Genomic DNA, 21,376 nt, shown 5'->3' with positions numbered 1-21,376 from the left:
TAGACATATGAACTAACCATTTCATGTCATACTTGAAAGCTAATGAAAAACACATTTTGTGGCTTTGACAAATTAACAGAGCAGAGCAATCTAGTTTTATGTTTTCTTATTTCCTGTTTTTCTAGTGAATTTGGCTTAAAAAAACCCCAGACTGCTTGTGCACAGATGAGTAATGTGTTTAGCTTTAGATTTGGCCAGAAAAGGATATCACAGAAGATCTTTTTACTTGGATGGAAATAATGTATGTTACTCTGATGTTACTCTATGGGATTCATTTCTGTTGCTGCTTTCACAGCTGATTGCAACGTGCTAATGTGCTAGGCCAAATCTCAAATGACTTAGTGAAGTCAATGGGAGTTTTGACTCAGTCAAATTTACATGCTATCTGAAGGAGGACTTGCTTTGTCACAGATTTTCTCTGGCACCCTAAAACCTTCACACCCTGAAAAAAAAAAGTATTTTGGAAGAGTTCTAAACACTCTGTAACTGAGATGGTTTCTGGAACGCAGACAGGCAGTCAGGAAAACAGCTGTAGAACTGTTTTCCAGTAATCCCACCAAGGCACAGTGCAAAGGGCATTTCAGGGACAGAGTAGAGATGTAGTACATAGCACTGATGTCAGGCAAGCTCTCAGAGTGAGCAGGGTAACATGCAGAAAACAGTCAATGTCAGATCCATCTCTCTTCTTACGCTTGCACCCTTACATGATGATTCATAGAGCAGGATTAGGAATTCAGTGTTTCAGAAGAAAGCATCAGCTTTATTCTCTCAAATTGAGATCTCTGTTAGTAAAAAGCAGAAACTTATGCCTTAGTTTTCGTGGGTTTAATTATCATCCTCCTGTGGCACGGATTGATCTGGGTGGACTAAAACTCCTGAGCATGACTCTTACCAGGGCCCTTTTGCAGTGTCAAAGCCCTGTTCATCATTGTAAAGCCAAGTTCATAGTTTCATTGGATTATACAATGGCCTCAGTTGCTATTTATATACTTTTAAAGTAGTTGCATTTTTCAATAGATTTCAGGTCTGTGTAGTCAGAAAATGTTAACTATATGGATTTAAACTAGCATACCAACAAAAGGAACTTTCACTATTTTTAACCCTCCTATTTTTAAACTAATCTCATGAATCATTACGTTCTGTCTCTGGGGTTTTGAAGGGTTGCGATTCACATCGCTTCCCAGCTCCAGAGAGTGAGAACTGTTCAGTGTTCTCCTCTCCTTGAAATTTCCATTAAGTATAAAGATTAGCATTAGACTGCTGTGACAGCTTTGTAATCAGAACTTTCTTTCATGAGAAGCTGGCTGAAGCCACAGATGTTTCTTGTATTACATATCATGAAATCCATATCATACATACATATCATAAAATACCTCAATACAAACTATAGCCTTTTTTAGACATTAATCTGGTTTGGATGTTAGCCAGCTGGGCATTTTTGAGGCACTCTGTTTAATCAGCAGTCCTCTGCCTTCTCTTCATCCTTCCATAAGTATACAGACTTACACACATACAGCACAGTTTAAAAACATAATTCAGGAATTCTGGTATGAACATTTTGAAATATTGACATGAAGCCTTGCATGTTTCAGACCTGTACATTTTCCTGAAGAAAAATATTGGCACACTGGCATACACCATGTGGTGTGTTTCTGTTACTGTGTAATCCTGTGTTTCTAGGACCATGTAGTGGATAGATACAGAGATATAAAATATTGGTTTTTCAGTGGCTTTGGGGAAAAATATTAGATAATCTATACACTGCTACATTGTAAGTCCTGGTTGTGTAAACCAATGAAATCAATACACTATCCTTGTTTTCCTTGAAGTTACAATGTTTGTGATAATTTTAACTATTTCAACTAACAGTGCACATAGTGTAAATATTTTTACAAGATATATTTAAAAATACACATGAAATTTATCTTCCCCCTGTCCCAGCCTGAAATGTGTAGGGAAAACATTTCAGTCTTCTCAGTTAGCATAATTACAAGCTCCCACTATATAGGACTAAGGGCACTTTTAGAGTAGAGATGTACCTGTTCACACACAGAAGGGTAAAAGTAGAGGGTGTAGGCCAGAGGTAAATAAGAATAGACAAAAGAACTATGAATGCAAGAGAGACAAAACAGCATCTGGTGGTATCTTTCCCCAAAAGTGTCTGTTTCTGTCCTGAGAGTCTCTGTTGCCGGCTATAGAGGCAGATAGCATACAAGTCCCACTGATTCCCTTACAAAATCATTCCATGCCTATTGTAAAGTTTGCTGTATTCCCCACTGTTCTCAGGTTAATACTTCTTCTTTTGTTCCTTCCCACCACCCTACAAGGACAGGATTTTTCTACCCCTTCGGTTTACAGCTACTCAGAGTTCACACCCTTTTCATCCTCTCTCTCAAGAGCTTTTGCAGTGACCTTCCCAGAAAAAATAAACTTTCAGATTGCACACTGATTAGAGAGATTATCCACATTAAGCATTCCCCTTGCGAGCATGGAATACAACAAAAGCTCATTTAAGAAACTCAAAGACTCTGCTGTAACCGTAAGAGCAACCACTTACCTTCTGCAAAAGTTGCCCTTCTATTCATCTGTGAGATTTAATCAACCATTTGTGTCTGTCATCTCACCAAGAAGCTCTTTAGCTTCCTGAGGTTTGCATGAGTTTCAAAAGCTTCTGCTAAATCATCAGAACAATTATAATAGTTTCTAGGGATTTTTTAAGATTCCCCATCTGTTTACCTGATACTTAGCCTATTCTGAGATCCAACTAATAATTAAAAACTCACACCTATTCTTTTAAGTCAGAAAAGCATTACCTAAAATATCTGAAAGTAAACATAAAGGTTCGCTATTTTTTCAGAATATTTCTCCCTAATGTTCTTCCCATATTCATCACCATAAGCACTAAAATGACATGGTGTAAGGCAGAACCAGAAGAATTGTTAATTTACTTGGGTATTTGACTCCAGTGCAGAGAACTGTGTAAGTCATATGTCTTTTTTACATAATTGCCACCCTTTTCCAGCCAAGTTTCCTGTTGTCCCAACAACTTGTGTACAGGGCAATATTTTGTTTCTAAGATAAATATTTTGACATTTTTCCTCCTCTCAGAAAATACAAGCAGTGTGTTAGTTTCACTTAACGCTAAAGAGTTTGCTGAGGAATTGGGAGATGCTTTTGAAGTTGGGAAAGAAAAAAACAGTTGACAACTCTGATAACTTTGGCACACCACCAAGAATTACAAATGCAAGAAACCACATGATTGCCCATTACTGCTGTCTTCAAATGAAAATGTCACACTGAAGTCTTCCCTCTGTTCCTTTTCATTTCTGAAGCTTTTTTCTTAAGTGAATGTGCTTCATTTGGCTTATGGCTGTTAAATTCATCATAACAAGTGCAATATCAACACGCCTGCAAGAAACCAGTCAGCTACTCCACACTTAAATATTGAATTCCCCTCAAAAATTTAAGAAAAATTAACAAAAAATGCCAGTAACTCCCAAGTCAGTCATGGTCAATATGGTCACAAGTCAGGTAATATGTGAAATGAAAGAATTATTATAAACTCAATGTTTATGATAAGTGCGCTAAGTGCAATATAAAACACCTAGAATATCTTTTACTTTACAAAAAAATTAAATCTAGGTTAAGACACATCTTTGACTGTATGCAAAAATGTGTTTGCTCTCCCTAATAGGAAGTATAACAATTTTCATTGTGATCTATGGGACACATTTTCCTGATCATATAGGTAGAAAGTTTCACCTATAATCAGGATAAAACTGAGTCTGAGTGTGTAGCAGCTCAGTACACAAATTCAGCTTTTGGACAACATTTTAAGTCATAAGGCTTCAATTTAATACCAGCTGTGCATAAGTGTTACATTCCTGAAAAGAGGCATATAGGACAAATTTTTTCCAGCCCTAGATGATGAGAAAGCTGAAGAAGCAAGTAAAGATCAGGGATCGGCAGTGTCTTTGTGAGTTTCTTTTTTAGGAAATACAGAGCAATGCGAGTTTTGAGGCGTTAGAAAGGATACGTGCAAATAATATGTTTAAAAAAAATGATATAAGCATTTTAAAATTAATACTCCCATAAGTAAAGTTATTCATCTGAGTCATCACAGAATCTTCAAGGGGTCAAAAGCAGAGAGTTGCACTGCCTACTGATATGGAGTTGGTAGTGAATGATTTTTTTCAAGTTTTTTCATAGCCTCACAGTAGGTGTGCAAGAAATAAAGGAAAATAAAGAAATAAAGTTCTGGCAAAGTAGAATCTAACAGTAGATTGAGTACATACATGGCAAGCTTATTTTAATTTGCAAATCTGTTACGGGCAGATGAAAAGAATAATTATACTTATAAAATTAATATAACCACTATTATAAGAACATATTTGTATTGTAATTTTTTATTTTAAAATAGTCCTTGGTAGCTGCTCTTTTTGGAAAAAAACCCTATGCCTACAATTTGCACTTACTTACTTAGGTTCACTCTTTTACTGTTTCAAATGTTTGTCTTACCCAGGCTGAGTCATTTATTGTGTCAAAATATATCTTGACTAGTTGCTCACTTGAGGTTTCCTGTATGATTGTTTATGTGTCAAGGTAAGAAAAGAAAATTGGTCTTATGAAAAAAAATACATTATGAGTAACAGTTCTGAGGATTTCCTTATTTGCATCTGCTTTTATTCTGGCAATCTAGTGTACCCTAGTGCAAACTTGAATCACAGAAGATTTAGTGTTTGGAAAGGCTTTGTGAGCCCTTTACCAAGTGAATAGTACTCCTAAGGCAGCAATATCTTATTCTCCCTGACTTTCAGATTCAGCTGCTGTTGTCTTGAAATTCTTTTTTTTATACTAGAAAAATATGTCCTTGCATTAGAGGAAGTACTATCAGCAGCATAATTGAACTGATGCATAAAGACATAGAGACGCCAATGAAATATAATGAAAAATACCAGAGTCCTTTCTCCGCTTCTTTTTGAATAATAAAAAACCCCCAAACCTTACAGGTCAAGATCTGGTCTTATCTTGTCTGTGTATTACTGAAGAAACAGTAGTCCATACATATCCAAAATTATCTTGAAGAAAGTGATGACCCTCATGGAATGCAGTAGCTGCCACAGTTGCATTTCAGTATAACTGGACAATAAAATGATATATCATAGGAGAGTTTACATCTCTCATGCTGTCTTGTGGAATTCTTTCTCTGCTTCTTGGAGAGATTCAACTTGTCTTTTAAATGCATTATCAGGCCAGAAAATTGATTTATTTACAGCTCTGTGATTTTTCTCAATACACCATAAAGAAGTTTAGTAACAGGAAAGAGGCTTAGTAACAGCTACAAATGCCTTAGGTTTGTCTAAAGTAACCATCTTTATTTCAGATATCCAGTATTTAAGGCCTTTTCCAAAGTATATATGGCTTCACCGCAAGACTCACTTCAGACCAAGCCTTCATTCTGCAAAACACCAGAATAACCTAAATACCAGTGTAGAGGAATGTGAACTATTTACTTCAAATGGGATACAGAGAACAAAAATGTGCTCTTTGTATACCTGAGGTATAAATTTATTCTATATATAATGCAAGCCTCCATTCTAGCATAGTCCCTGTGTGACTGAGGTGAAGTTACTTGATCTCTCTGTTCTTTGATTTTCTATTTGGAAATATGAATAACATTGCTATCCTGCCTCATGGGATATTATGAGAGTACAATTAGTAAATCATTTTGGGGTGCTCTAATATTAGGGATACTGAGTCAGATATACAATTTTAGCTCAGATATTAATGTGCAAATACCAAGTACAGGCAGTATCATTCCAGGATGGGATCCTCCTAGTTTATAGCAAGACATGATTGTTTCAGTTAATAGTAACAAGATAGCAAGTTTAGATTATTATGTTGTATGTTGCTGATAGTAAACCAAAGATTGTAACAGAAATTAATCAAGAAAACAAGATGCATGTGTTTTCAGGTGAAATATTAAAAGTTACAAAAAACCCTCTCTGAGTGGAGAAATGCAAGCAGATGAAAAAACTATTATGTAAATGCATGATTCAGAGTTTTCCTAAGGAAACAATTTGACCTGAAAAATCTAAAACTGGAATTTGGCAACCACACAGATGCATGCCGAAGGCCTGATCCTTACTTACTTTGTTGGAATGTTCTTTAAAAATGCACAAAGGATCTTATTTAGAGGTTTGTTAGATCCCCAGTTCAGCTGACTTGCTCATTTGACTTAAGTTACAGTGCCATCTACTGTACTAACAGCCACAGAGAGTCCAGATCTTTTATAAAATTTCCCTCTTCTGAGATGTACAATTATATTCCACCATAACTGTAATAAAATCAAGCTATGAGTTTAAAAGCACGCAAAATTGTGTCAGATATTAACATAAATGAAGGGACATTCAGAGTTAAAACAGCAAAGTTAGAATATACTTTTAAGAAACCAGACAGACCTACAAACTACAATGAAGACTTTTGAGGGTGTATAACTCTTGCTTCAGAGCTCAGGATAGCTAAGAAAGCCAGGCTTTAGATACTGAAAATGGAAGAAAATTTTCCTGCTGTTGGGTTTTCTGGTACATGCCAAGTTTGCAGTGTTCACAGCTTCCTTTAGAACTTTTAAGAGTGTAGATGCTGAAGTGGATAGCCTGAGAGATGAACCATTCTGGTCCAGGAAGGATTTTTTCTGTTCTCAGCTTTATTAAATGTACTTTCTGCTAATCTTAACTATCTCCCTCTCCAAAAAGATGCCACAGAGTTGAATTTTGTGCCCATCTGCTAGAGCAGGGATGCAAAGCTGTAGGTTTCCAAACATGTAGATCCCAATGCCCCAGTAAATGAACATATGTAAAATATCACAGGACATTAACATTCCAATCTCAAAGATAGAACCGGGCATGAAAACCTTGTCTTTTTGTAGATAACTGAAACATGCTGAATGGATAGATGATAGTAAGAGGTAGTTCCCCCAATTCAAGCAAGGCACAGATAGATATAGAGTAGCCTTCAAAGATCTTTCTGGAATGTTGATATCACAACTGGGGCATAACCAGCTCTTAGGACAGTGACAATCGACACACAGCTCACAGTTTTGCAGCCCATATGTTCATTGTGCTCCTGCAGTCTGGACAGCCCTGCAGAGTAGTTAATGATATGCAATCATCTCATTTTTCTACATGTTTATTAAACCAGAAGTAATTCTGCTCCAGAGACTCTCTGATGCAAATGCATAACTACATCACATACCACTATGAAGTAAAAACTATTTCTGTATGAGGCTTTCATTTTCTAGGTGCAAAGAAAGAAACTATCACCCTGAAAAGTGAGTGAGCTTCTGTAGTCTATAATTTCTGTTCATGCTCCAGACTACATCCACTAATTTATTGACCTGCAGATTTTCATCAAAACCTTTGCTTCCAAAGTCAGGGAAATTCACATCTAAAATGCACCTGGTTGTGTCATTGAACATCTAATTAAATGCAGTACTATACTGCTTTGTTTCTTAGACTGACAGGGCTCTCTTCTTTTTGCTACCTACTTTTCAAACTAGCCTATCCTTTCTGCTGATTCCTCAGACCTTTTTGCAGCTGACAGTTGCACTGCAAAGGCAGCGGAGATTTACAGCTGGTTAATTCCCTCTTTCCGGTGAACTGTATTGTATGCCCTGCTCCTTTTTTCTTGTACTGTAAATAATTCCCCTGTTGGAAGTTTTATTGAGGAATGGAAAACAAACCTTAACAAAACACATGACACTGTAGTTCACTGAGAGGTCATCTCATATAAATACTGGTGCAAGTCAGTTGTGTCCCAGATGGGGCTTCCTAAGGATTTAATTCCCTATCAGCCAGTTGAGTTTGACACTGGGCATTTTAGTAAGCTGGTGTGAAAATATGTTACTTCTTGAAAGCCCTCCTCTTTGAAAGTCCTTTTTCCAACACATTTACAGTACATATAGCTGGGAAAAAAAAAAAAAAAAAGAAAGCTATTTTTCACTAGATATAGCACCAGAACTTCTGGGGGGAGAGGAAAACCAACAAAACTTTAATAGAAGACAAGCTAAGGTACTAACCAAAGCCTTATTTTCACAGTTGTTTGGAACTGGCATAAACCAGAATTACCACTGAAAGAGGTCACCCTGCCCTTCCCCAACCCTTGTACATGCAGTTCCAGCACTCCCATCTGCTCCCACAAAGGCTTCTACAGCCTCATGTCAGCTTTATTCTTTTTACCATGGTCATTTTGAGCCAGATTACTGCTCTGACCGAGTTCATCACAGTTTACACAAGTTAGGACTTTATTGCTAATTAAGAGAGTGCCAAGCAGTGCAGAGGGACTTGTAGCTACTTTCTTTACAGCCAGTCACCTCTGGAGAATGGCTTCTTCCTCTCCACAAAACAGCCAGCCCTTGGTGTTATACAGTTCACATATAGTACCATTGTGGCCCAAGTCATAATTACTCTTTTGTCTGCTTTTTCTCAGTTCAAAGAGTCTGAGAGAATGGCGTGGCCACGTTACATCTTACCAGGAGAGGTTTTTTATTGCATGAAGCAGAGAGCATGTGTTGCATGCACTGTGATAACACGGGCAGGAAGGGCATTGATGAGTGGGGATTGTGTAGGACAGAGGGACCCAGAATTAACCAAGTCTTATCCATCCTGTCCAGCCAGGGACATTTTGGATTGAACAGTATCATGAACCTGCCAATGCACAGAAGGGAGGTTCAGGCAGGAGAAGGAGGGGTTTCAGAAGCAAAGCTTCCCTTCCTCCCGTGGCAGTCTCCACTTGAAGTGCTTGGAGGACTTCAACTAGTCTTGGAAGGACATTGCAAATCTCAGAGCAGTGATGTGTAATAAACTTCTCTTAATGAAAGGTTTTGTAATTCCAAGGAGTTAAAAGCTGCTGAGTTGGTTTTGGCATACGTAAAAAATGGATGAGCACTGGTGGGCCTTAGTTCGGAAAACACATGGATCAGGGCTCTGGTTTACTGCTCAGGGCAGAGCAGCTGAGACTCTATTAGGGATGCAGTCTCTGTAATTAAAAGTTGTTGCAGTTAATCTGTGTGAAATTATGTGATGGTGATACTGAATCTTTACATGTTCAAGTTTGGGACAGAGAAGATTATTTGTAGTCTGTGCCAGTAGACAGCAACATTACTGTCCCTGCTAAAAAAAAAAAGAACCAAGTTTGGTTTCAAAGCCATTCATTTTTAGTTGCCATAGAAACAGCCATTAGAGTAATTTTATATCTGGCTGACAAACCCCACATTTTCTGATCTCTCTTGCTTTTCTTCCTCTTTTTTTTTTATTCTTTCATGTATTTTTAATGATTTTAATGATTTTTAATTCAATGCAAAATGTCTGACAGGGACGTAACTTCTATCTGAAACATAGATACATTTTTTAAAATTTTTGTTTGGGAAATTCTCCATTGTTCCTCATATGTATGTGCTCAGTTCATAATAAAAAAATATATTTCTATTTGAAAACAAGCAAAAAGAATAAAGACACACATAAAAACGAAAGTTCCAGTTATAGACACTGTTTCTTTTCTCTTGTAATAAAGTATCAGATTAATATTAAGATATTACTTGTAATGATTCTAATAGATTCCCATCTGTTTTCCTAGTTTGCTCATCTTCAGTTATTCCAAATGAATTCCAAACACAAACCAGGAGTTTATTCCTGTTTAGAGTTTATTTAGAGTTACTTCCACTCTAAATTAGTTAAATTACATGGGGGTTTTTGTGATTGTTTTCATTGATTGAGGTGTTCTTCCAATATTTCTAAAATTTTCTAGGTCTTTTTTTTTTTTTTGCTTTAGTGATGATATCTTATGACCTCACACCTGCAGGAATAGAAAATCAATGTTTTTTTTTGAAATGTCCATTCATTCTGAGCAACTCAAATACATAAAGATGCTAAATTTCACCGGTGTTTACTGACTACTGCTAATACTGCACTGACTGGCACTCTAGATGTCAGATTATCACAAATTCAGTAGGTGTTTTGCAAATTTGAGTTCAAATGTCTCCTTTTGATTAAAATAAATACCATGGTATTCTTACCTAACTTACAGATGGAGAGTTAAGGAATATATTATAACATTTGTAAGTTATATAATAAACTCAGATTTAAAGTGTTGGAAAAATGCAAATATTTAGGAGTGTTTTGTGTATTTTCTGTAACACATAATGAAGTTGGGCTAAAACTAATTCAGACTAAGAGTCTACAAATCAGAATTCAATTATTACATATGAAAATTATTTATTCCTAAAACACTGTTAAAATTCCTAGAGAAATAACCTCGTTGAGAATAAGGAATACTTTTCTGCCAGTAAGCTGTTAACAGCAAAAGCATGTTCTATTTAGACCCATGAAAACAATGCTGAAGGTCTCCTTGCGAATGGCCTTGAAAACCACAGCTTTGCACTATGACAGACAAGTATTCTGACAGTAAGCCTGGTGGTGTCAGCTCACCAGTGCACATGGTTTTCATCAATTCACATTCTGCTTATTTGCTTCCCCTTGCGGTGTTGAAATCTAAACCTCTGTTCTGTAACAGCTGTAATCAGTGCACACATAACTGTGATTTATGATGTGGGCAGCAGTTAATGGCTCCTCCTCTGGGGTGAGCCCCTGAATTGTAGGGCAGCAAGAAGCTGGACTTACAGCAGTTATTTATTCTGCAGTATCCTCAAGATGAAACCTCCTGGTTATCGATGCAGCCTCATGACCCGGGCACTCTTTGGGATTGTTGGAAGGAAACCCTGAAACGCCATTCCTCTCCACTGTTTCTGCAGGCAGGGTGGTCCCTAGGAGAGCTGCAGATGAGAGTGATCCATGTTCCCTATTGCAATTCTGCAAAGGTGCCTGGTGCAGCCTGTCCCACTGCACCTGCCTGCTATACCTCAGCACAGCCACTGCTGAAAATCTCAGAGGTACAAATGGGACACCCCCTCCTCAAAATCTCAGTGATACAAGTGAGAAACCCAGCCCTTCTGGGGCTCGCAGCAGGATAGGGGTTGGTGCTACACCATCCCTATAGCAGAAATGATGAGCTCCCAGAGGGGACAGACATGGGCATGTCCCTTCTGACCATTGTTAAATGCTGACACGGACATCCCTCAGCAGAGCTGCAGAAACATGGATGAGGGCCAGAGTGAGATGGTTGGAATACTATTTGAATAAGATACATTGCTTTCCAGTTCCAGACTAATTCTGCTTTTTTAAGTAACGATAGATATTGCCCCTCCTGAAATCTGGAAGTTTAAAATGTACAGGTTCAAAAAAATCAAAACTGAATATCATGGAGGAGTATTATCTTGTCTTAAACTGAATCTCTAAATAGCTAAGCTTGAAAGAAAGGAAGCCTGGAGAAATGTGTTGTATCAGCCTGTGCTCAAAGTGCTAAGGCAGGTGCAATACATGAGTGAGCATTGAAGATTTTTTTCAAATTCAGAGTGACTCCTGATAACACAGTTAAACAGAAACTATGTAATGAAGCTATTCCAAAGCTTGAATTCTTCAAAAAATCAAAAAACATCTGAAAGTGATTTTGATAGTGCTGTTCCTTTGTTTATAGTCCCTTCCTTTGCATGTAGCCCATTCAGAAAAAGAAAGATCTGTTTAATGCACTTAACATGTTTAGGAGGTTTCAGTCAATTTAGAAGAGGAGATTAACTGTAGAAAAGTATTGCAAAAAAAAAATAGATTAGTGATGATCATAAGGGTAAAAATGAAATTTTGGAGAAAGGTTTTTAAACAAGGGAAAGAGAAGCTATTAAAAATAGGGTGCGATATAAGGCTGAAAATTCAGTTTCATACTTTTTCTGAAGTTAACTGAGCCTTCTGATTAGCAGCTCATGTGAAAGTGGATTCAAATGGGGCAATTGAATTTATTATCACCTCTTGCCCTATACTTTCCTGCTCCAATACACCTTCCTGCTTGAGGGTTAGAATATCCATGCCATTTGCAAATCATATACTGATTAACCATAATTTTCAGCCTGGCTCTGAACCAGACTGTGAACAGCTGAACCAAGAGAATGAGCAGAATGACAGGCAGATATGGGTGGGAGGTGGAGAGGGGAGAAAGATGGAACACAATGCTCACATGTATGAGCCCCGAATAATTGAATACCTATAAAAAGACAACTCTGGGCAAGTGATGAATAATGCCAGCTATTTTCCTACAATTGCTGTGTCAGTAGGAGTTCTTGTAGATGCCCTCTGGATGCAGCTTCATGTTACACTTAATCCAGTCTAACTGTGAGCCACAACCAAAAGATGAGGTAATATTCCCTCTTTCCCAGCACACGCTGGGAATGGGAACATGATTGCCTCTTTTCTTGTCAGCCTTCAGTTACATTAAAGTTAATAAAACTTGGCATTTTGGCCTCTGAAAGCAATTATGCAGATTTGTGCCTATTTGCCACCTCGTTTGAAATACAATATTTCTTCTCCCTTGTTGTCTCTGCAATTTTATAAACTGAGGGATTTCAGTGGAAAAGATGGTTTCTTACAGTGTAGTGTGTTAAGACTTTTATCATTTGGATTATTTTACTGAGAGATAAACAATAAAAGAGCATGCAGAATGGCTCCAGGCAGCTTTGAAAAGACCAAAACCTTCAAGACTACAACTAACTAAATAAAACATGTTCAATGCATTTGGAGTAACATAGCTAGGACATAAGTTTATATAACAAAACATATATTGCAGTTCTCAACTAAGCTGAGGCCTCTTCTGATTTTGAGTACTATCCTGATTAACACAGCTTTTTTTTATATCTTATCTTTTCACTTTGTTGTCTAAACATTACTGCATGAACAGTTTATTCTGATAATGAAATAAAAAGTTCATATGAAAATTCCTTTACCATTCTCAGTCTTGCTTCTTTAGGGAAATTCTGGAAAATTAAAAGAAAAAATATAAATATATATTTTTGCTGTGTTGATATCAGCAAAAATAGATTGATGTTTAAGACCCCTGCTATGCTGAAAGTGGTTCTGCCACTCTAAATTAATATATTTAAATGTATTTTGAGGTAATCATGTACAATACAAAGAGGTCGGAAAAGCATTCTCCTCCCCTTTTTCTTGCAGCAGGAACATCCTAGCAGAAAAGGCTCTGAAAGGCTTTGGAGTGGAAGGTATGAAGAGGTCTATAGGCTAACAAGACATGCATCACAAGGTCCTCAGAGCACCAGCTGCTGCTTTTATGTTCAAAATGAGGATTATATTTGAATTTGCATCATTAACAGCACAAGAGACCAAAGGAATAATATACAAATAAATAGGCTCTTGTGGATCCATGAGAAACAGCGACCTAACTTACAGGCTGTTTTCTTATGTAGAGCTTCTTCTGTCCCTTTTGCCCCCTATTTTTGGTATCAAGGGAGCTCCAGCTGTTGTCAAATTAAAGAATATTCCAGAGTGTGAAGGAAAAACTGATGGAAGGCACTAGTTCATCTGCTGCCATTTGTTTCCATGATGGGCTATGGGTTTGGAAGGTGTGTAATTACTTCAGGACCAGTGACTTTTGCCCAACAAAACTCATGAGGACTCTTCTCCCAGACCAAGTTGTACTGCTGACAACTTTTTATCTCATGATCACATTTCCATTTCAGTCTCTGCTTCACCTCAGCCTTCTGAATTTTACTGGGTGAAGGTAGGCAGCATATGGTCTAAATAATTTTGATGTGTACAAAACATAAAGCATTAACATTTTCACTGAAGTAGATAATTCTGAAGTTGCTCCATGGAGGCACAATAGTTCTCAAAGAAGCTATTGATGATCACAAGAAAGACAAAGACATATTTAGTAAGCCTACTCATGAAAAGAATGAAAACACAACAGAAGAGAAATAGAACAGCTTGCATAATATTGTCTCCTCCATTGTTTACATAATTTGCTTAATAACATGAATACAAGACTAAAAATGATCATAGCCTATTCTGTAAATGACTGTGGACAATAAATCTAGCAAGTCAAAGTATTTAGAAAGGCTCCAAAGTGGAAAAGCCCCCTGAACATGAAACATAGCATGAGGGGGTCCAAGGCTTCATTGATCACCCTTCATTATCTTGAAGAGCAAAGCAGAGGCTGATGCCTTTTCCTGCCTCTTCAAAGGCCACGGGTGGGATCCTTCAGATGCTAGTGGTGATCCCTGAAGTGGTTTCTGAGGTGATGATACTGACTTTTTCATTCATATTTAATTTCCTTGCCCTTTTAAACATCATAACCATCTCTGCATAATATTCAGACACATATAAAACATTCAACTGCACACAACTTATTATCTCCTGTGAATGTTTATCTGATCATTAAGATAGCAAGGGTTAAGTTGTCTTGATTTCAGTAACTTTATTTAGCATGGCCAGAAGCGTTAACTTCACAATGCTTCATTTTGTTCTGTAGAAGACTAGTCACTAAATCAGTTTGTCATTAAGCAAATATGCAAACCCAATTAGATCTCAATAGTTGACCAGTACCTCTATGGACTGGGAAATCCAGAGGAAAAGTGAATCTTCCTTGCAAAACCAATCAATCATTTCATTCACCAATGACTTGCACATCATAGATTTCAACATGTACTTTTAACCTGTGATCAAATACAGTACTGTAAATCATAATTGCAGTCAACACTAAAAGTTAAATTAAGACTTTTTATTTGTTTGTTCCTAACTATCATCTCTAAAATGTTTTGTTGTTGGTTTTTTTTTTTTTTAGATGATACTCTGAACTTTTCCAAAGGGTTCACGATGTGCTGAGATATAGGAGACTCCAACAGAGCTGAAAAAGACCCTCAATTACAGTGTTTCTGTTTTCTGGAATTAACAGCAGGAATGATACAAGAGATCTGCAGCTAGTAAATTTAATGTGTCACAAGTTGAGTAAGAACCCCAGGAATAACCCAAGTGTCTCCACACCTGAAATATATCTAGATCGTCAGCAGGTATACTCCATGACACAACCTTTGTTTTGGGATCTCTGATTTTTTAGCTATTTTCTGGTATGGTCGTATTTCTTTTTAATGGAGACTTCAATGTAGGAATAGCAAGATAGAATGGTCTGCACACGAGTCCTGGACCCAACATGAAGTCAGGGCAGTTTGGATGCTGACCCAGGAACTGTGAAGTACTCCCAGTCATGAAAAAAATTTTAGTCAAGCTAAAAATAACAGTTAGCATTTTTATTCATTGCAGTGATTTTTTACATTATTTTTATTCAGTTTGAGAAACGCAATCTTCTTATTGTCAATTTGTGATAAAATAAAAAAAAAAAACAGCTTTAGTTTTGGATGTGCAACATCATGTACAAAGCGGAACACAATCCATTATGTAGAGCATTATGTGCACTGAGCTTCATGTACCATGAGATGCTGCTTTTCAAAATTGCCTGGAGCTTAAACATGGGTCTAGGTAATAGGCACATTCATCAAAATTAATTTGAAGCTCTCTTTGCAACGTTAGCTGTTCCAAATGCATAACCAAAAAACCCCCAACAAAAAACCTAACACAGAAAGAAAAGAACAACTCTAGATTTTACACTAATTATCTTCACTTTGTGATGTAAAAAAGTGAGCTCTGCAGTAGCACAGTATTAGTCTGGCTAAACCCAGCACCATGTGCTTGCGTCCTCTCCGCACGTTTTACTGCACTCCGGAGCCCAGCCTGCGAATCCCTGGAGTGAAGGCGCTTCATTTTCCAGACGTTCACTACAGCCCTCGGCTGTGGAGCAGCAAACGCGCGTTCCCTCTGCTGGAGCAGCGTTCCCGGGAGCCCGGGCACTGTGCAACATGGCCCGGCGCCCACCAGCGCTGCCATCAGCCGGGTCCCCCGGGGCAGCTGAGCCCCCCAGGCCACAGCAGGCCCGGCCCAGCGGGCAGGGAGCCGCTGGCAGCCCGGGGCGGGGCGGGAGGGGCGGCCCGGCCCCCGCAGCCCCGGCGCCGGCGGAAGCCCGGCCGCGCCGCCGCGGAAGTGACGCCCCGCTCTGCCTCCCGCTCCCTCCCCTCCCGGCGGCGGCTCGGGAGCCGGGCGCGGCAGGCGGCGGCCCCGGGCGGGACCATGGCGGACGGCGTGGACCACATCGACATCTACGCCGATGTGGGCGAGGAGTTCAACCAGGTACGCGCGGCCGGCGGGCGCGGCCCCTCCTCTCCGCCCGCTGCCCTCGCCCGCCTTCGCTGCCGCGCCGCCTGCAGGGCCCTCAGCGCGGCGGCCGCGCCGCCGCCATTGTTCGGGCGCTCCCGCCGAGCGCGGGGCCGGGGCGGGCGCGGCCTCACGGGCAGGCCGCGGGGCCGGGGTCGGGCCCGCGGGGCGGGGAGCGCGCCCGGCCGCGCTCAGGGCCGGCTTTGGCGGGCTGGGCGCGCCGGGGCTGAGCGCCTTCCCTCCCTCCCCGCCTTTCTCTCTTCCTGCCTCCCGCCCTCCCTTCCTTCTCAGGGGCCGCTCCAGAGGGCTCTCCCGCGGCGGCTCGGCGACGGGACCCTCCCGGATGCGGTGGGAGAGCGGCCCCTTCCCGGCCGTGGCGGAGGGGAAGCGCTGCCATTGTTCGCACATGAATCAAAAGGCCGCCGAGCGGTGGCTGTTTCTCGGCCGCGCTTTGCGGGGGAGGCGGAACTAGAGCGGCTTTATTTTGCAGCCCCGGAGAAACTATCCTGCTTTTTATATTTTGTTTGGGGTTTTTTTCCTAATTCGTTATTATCTTCCAGTTTAAAAAGTTGCGGAAGCTTTTTTAGAGAACGAGCTCGTACTTTGTTCAGGAAGCGTAGATGAAATAAACAAAACTTCCCTAGATTATAAGTAGTCCACTTTTATGGTGCTTTTTTTTTTAACCCCTCATCTTTCCCAAAAAGCCATGTGCCAACTTTCCTACCGAAAGTCGATGTTTATATCAGTTTCGCATGCCATCTGTCCTGTTAGCGAGTCCTGCACTTCTCCAGATTGTGTTGCCCTAGATTGCTTTGTTCCTGCCCTAGAGCATAAATAACCGGGAACAACTGCACTTTCATGCACTTACAGGGCACAGCTATATGCCTGCCTGCCCTACAGAGAACTGGTTGTGGAATTCACAGGTAATTTGGATAGCAACTTGAAACTCTCTCAGAAGACTTTAATTCTTTAGATATTCATTGATACAGTATTTCGAAGTACTAGTAATCTCATAAAGGTAAGTTATAAAAGAATGCCATACTAAGAGGAGATGATGAAGAGGACTGATTTGCTTTTAGTTTGTCTGCATGGGAAGGTTTCTCCCTTACAGTTGAAGACCCATTATATGAATTTAAATGGGAATGAACCCACAGTAACTTTGGTTTGTTTTAATCAATTGTAGGTAAAACTAATAATAAATCACGTTTTTCAGGGGAAAAACCCCTCATTTGAATCCAGTGGTGTTTGTGAAAACTCCTATGTGCAGAAGCCCTCAGAGTAGAGTAGTTGTGTGCTGTAAGTATAGTGCAGACAGACCCTGCCAGAACAAAACTGTTGGGGATGGTTAGTTTCACTCACGCGCTCTTGGTCTACTCAGGCTGTTGTTACTATCGATGTTCTCTATAGCCATGGTGGCACAGACGAAGAGAGCCTTGTGATAATTTAGTCTAGCTTATTCTAGCGGGCAGGAAACCCTTTTGCTTTTTTCACTGTATTTGCCCCAGTTGCTCTCCTGCTGCATTTGCATTTCTGCAGTCTGTTGCTTCGGTTTGTGAACCTTGCAAAATACAGGTTAGAAAGGTGAGGAGAGACTAATTCCCCTTTTCCATCAATTTGACTTTGAGGGGTTTGTTTGTTTGCTTTGGGGGGGTTGTTTGTGATTTTTTGCTTATTTCACACCCCTGCAAAAAACTGCTGTTTGTTCTTTTCCAAATTTCATTTTTGTGACTTTCTATTTAAAGTAGTATTGTTGAACTGAGTGCGTTCTGAGACAAAAGTTTTGCTCTGAGAGATTGACACCTCTGCACTTTCCCTTTTCTTTCTGTCAAATATGAAAGAAGGTGAGTTGTTGCTGCCTTACCTACTACCACTTAATTCTTCATGACATCATTGCAATAGGTCCTCTAGAAACTTCATGAATTACTGTTTGTAATTTGGAGCTGACAGCTTAAATTGATAAGGTGGAACATAGTTCTATATACCTGTGGATGGGTGAAGATGACGATTAAGAAATAGGGAGAAAGTGATTTGCATTATTGTTTATGTAGAGAACGTTTTACACAACACCATATTTGTAAAGAAAAATTAGCTTTATTTGTAAAGCAGCGAACTATTGTTTTTTGATCGTGTTGCACTACATTAATGTGACTTACTAGTGTTTGTTTGAGTTGGACTATAGGAACTCTTTCCGCTGGTTTTTACGGTAGCAGGGACTGAAAAATATGCTGGGTAGCTTTGCTGTTTTTCTATATGCAGTGTATAATTACTTACACACAAGCTGGGACAAAACTTTTGTTTGCATCTATGATAAATGCTTCATTTAGGATTTGTGACTGGATAAACTTCCCTTGGTTGTTTTATCTTGTTCTGGGCCTCAAGATACTCATCTTTAAGGCTATTCTGGGATATTTTTAATGCCTTTTTTCCAGCAGAGGGAGAGATGTTCTGCTTGATTAGTGCTAAATGAACCACAGGTTACAAGTTGAAATAAAGACCACAGAGCCATGGGTTTACAAGCTGGTTAAGATGGATGACAACAGTGAACTGCTTTGGGTTGCATTTAGTGTTAGTTGCAATGAGCTGACTGACTTGAAGTCAGATCTTTTTAGTGAAAATGCATCATTCCTATTCCATCTGGAGCTCATCAAAGCTGTGTCTGTCAGTGTTGCCTCTTACTCTTTTATTGAGTTATTGTTCATCATAATTGTATTCTTTGTCCTTGGGCTTACAGCTTTAGTCAATTTGGCTCTGACCAGTTGTATTTATCTTTTTTTAATTGTGCTTTCTTTTTTTTCTCTTTTTCTTTGAGAACTTGGTTGAGTCATTTTTCACTTTGTTCTTTTAAGCTGGCTTCCCTGTCCAGCAGTCTTTTCTATTAAAGTCTCATTTTGAGATGATAGTCTCATAAATGTAATACTTCCTGCACACATTGCTTGTGACCTGTAAAAAATAAGTATTTTATGGCATACTTTACTTTGAGCATCTCCCTAGACTTTATGCATCTTGTCCTTCAAGAAAAAGAGATCTGTGCTGCCTGTGGCAACTGTTATCTGCATACAAACGGCTGAGGCTGGCGTTCTCTCCATGGCAGAAGACCCACTGTAAGATTAGGGGTGCTTTAGCAAATATTAGGGTGTGGTTTTGTACACAAAAACCTAGAGTATTAGTGCATGATACTGAGATAATAAGGAGCCAGTTTGGGTCTGACTCGAGGCTGCCTGCAACTCTGGCCAGCAAACAGGGTGGCTTTCTTATGGCCCTGAAGATTTGGCCACACGTTGTCGAGTTCTCTGATGCTCTGAATCAGCTTTGCATTTCCTAAGCTTGGGTGTTGTTTTTCTACATGTGCTCATGCATGTCATTAAACAGTAAAAAACTTTTTATCATACACATATATATTTATAAAAATCTTTCTGACCAAGAAGAGGATGCAAAAGAATTTAAGGATATCTTATTTTAATGGTGTGGAAAAAGTGCTTGCTTTGTTTATACTCTTAAAGAGTAAACTTGAATAGTCTAAACATGTGGATATGTCTAAACATGCCTGTAGTGTTCTAGTTTGATATTTAAATGCTAACAAATTAGCAATGAAAGAGTTTTGACTTTGTATTTTGTAACTGGATAATAAGTGAATTAGATGGAATAAGCAACTAAGAGTCTAATTATCTGAAAACTCTGTGGCTACAGTATCTTAGGAGTGTGTTAGTTGCTCTATTGACTTCTGGTCTGTAACACAGGAAATTTTTTTGTGTAATAAATAATAAAAGCTAGCATTTAATGGCCAATTAAAGCTGGTTATTAAAAACAGCCTTTATATTGGGAAGACAACTGTCTTATCATGGGAGGGGATGGACACATTGTGGTATAATAAATTTCTAGTCAGGAGGGCTGTCCAGATCATGAAAAACATAAGCTGGTAGACCTACATGCATTAAAAAATGTATGCACAGTACATTACAGTATCTGTAGTTTGTCAGGGCTGAAAGGGGCCCAGGAAAGAGATAACATCTGTATATTTATAAATATCAAACTACAAAGAAAACTTGAGACCTTCTTATCTGGCACCTCTTCACTTTGTTCTAACTTGAACAGTGATACTACCTATATTTAATTTATACTTTTGACTACTTGTGAATTTTTAGTTATTCTTTGTAACTCTGTAATTACTCTGCAACTTTTAGTTAGAAGACATCAAGTTGCTTAAATTTTAGTGCTGTGCTAGTTGTAGAACCAAGAGCATTTGGGCCTGTAGAATTAATGTGAATCTCATGGTCAAACAAACTTGTGTACTGTGGTGGATGTTTCTGCCATAGCCAACGTGCTATTTTAGAAATATAAAAGGCCTTCTTTTTTTGTTAGGGTTTCAGTTTGTGTGTTCAGACAGCTAATCAAGACCAGAAAGATTTTTATCTCTTTAACATGTTATTCTTCAGGACCTACAAACTTTTTTTTTTTTTAATTTAAAAGTGAGGACACTAACATGTTTAGAGTTTTTGACCACAAATATTGTAACTTGAGTGAGAAAAGTGGTAAGGGAGAACATGGATAATTTAGTTTTTCTTTATTTTTTTTCCAGAAACAGAAGTAAGTTTCATGAAATTTTAATTACTTCATTTGATTTTTTTAAATGTCTTTTTGGAGGTGTGAGTGTTTGACTCTTAAGTTGAGCAGAGTTGTGTAGAGAAAGCAAGTCTGAGAGAGATAGGTACAGCTTAAAGAAATTTTGCTGACAACAACACAAGTAATTTCAAAAACAGCATTTGTAAAGGAAGTGAGCAGTTCTCTGCAACTCAGAGGAGTATGGCTGCTAAGTTCCAAAAAGAAATTATATGTTCAGCTTGTCCCTTCCGAACATGATGTGAAGTTCCATGTGTTTATGGCTTTCATATTGGAATGTTGCAAAACACTGCAAATGGCAACTAAAACACATAATTTTGAGGAAGGGCTGAGTAACTGGAAGTGTAACAGCTAGTCTGGCTTGTGTTTTTGAGAACATATCTTTTCATTCACCCAGTCCCACTGATTAGCACAGAATGTGAAATTTCAGTCCTGATTTTCAAGAAAAAATGATAAAGTATTTCAGACTGTGGTCTAATTAAAACATAGGCTTTGGAAATGCATTACTAATTTGGTTGCAAAGGGGGCCAGAACAGCGGTGCTCACTTTGTTTCTTAGCATGTTTATCTGCAAGATTGTGAATTACTATAATTGAGCAGAAA

General features: G+C 38.9%; 2 protein-coding genes across 6 annotated transcripts in view; both read left to right on the top strand.

The window, feature by feature from the left end:
* The window catches only part of MDM2 (MDM2 proto-oncogene), a 223,930-nt gene that overhangs the window by 75,024 nt on the left and 127,530 nt on the right, over positions 1–21,376 (top strand). The window lies entirely within an intron of this gene.
* CPSF6 (cleavage and polyadenylation specific factor 6) overlaps positions 15,981–21,376 on the top strand; it is a 31,687-nt gene continuing 26,291 nt past the window's right edge. For all 5 annotated transcript variants that reach the window (XM_064655686.1, XM_064655685.1, XM_064655684.1 and 2 more), the window contains exon 1: positions 15,981–16,133. In XM_064655686.1, coding sequence (XP_064511756.1) covers positions 16,074–16,133 — 60 coding nt within the window. In that variant the 5' untranslated portion in view covers positions 15,981–16,073. The remainder of the gene's footprint in view (positions 16,134–21,376) is intronic.

Source organism: Pseudopipra pipra, chromosome 5 (assembly GCF_036250125.1).
Source record: "Pseudopipra pipra isolate bDixPip1 chromosome 5, bDixPip1.hap1, whole genome shotgun sequence".
NCBI lineage: Eukaryota > Metazoa > Chordata > Aves > Passeriformes > Pipridae > Pseudopipra > Pseudopipra pipra.
This window is presented reverse-complemented; position numbering and strand designations above follow the sequence as displayed.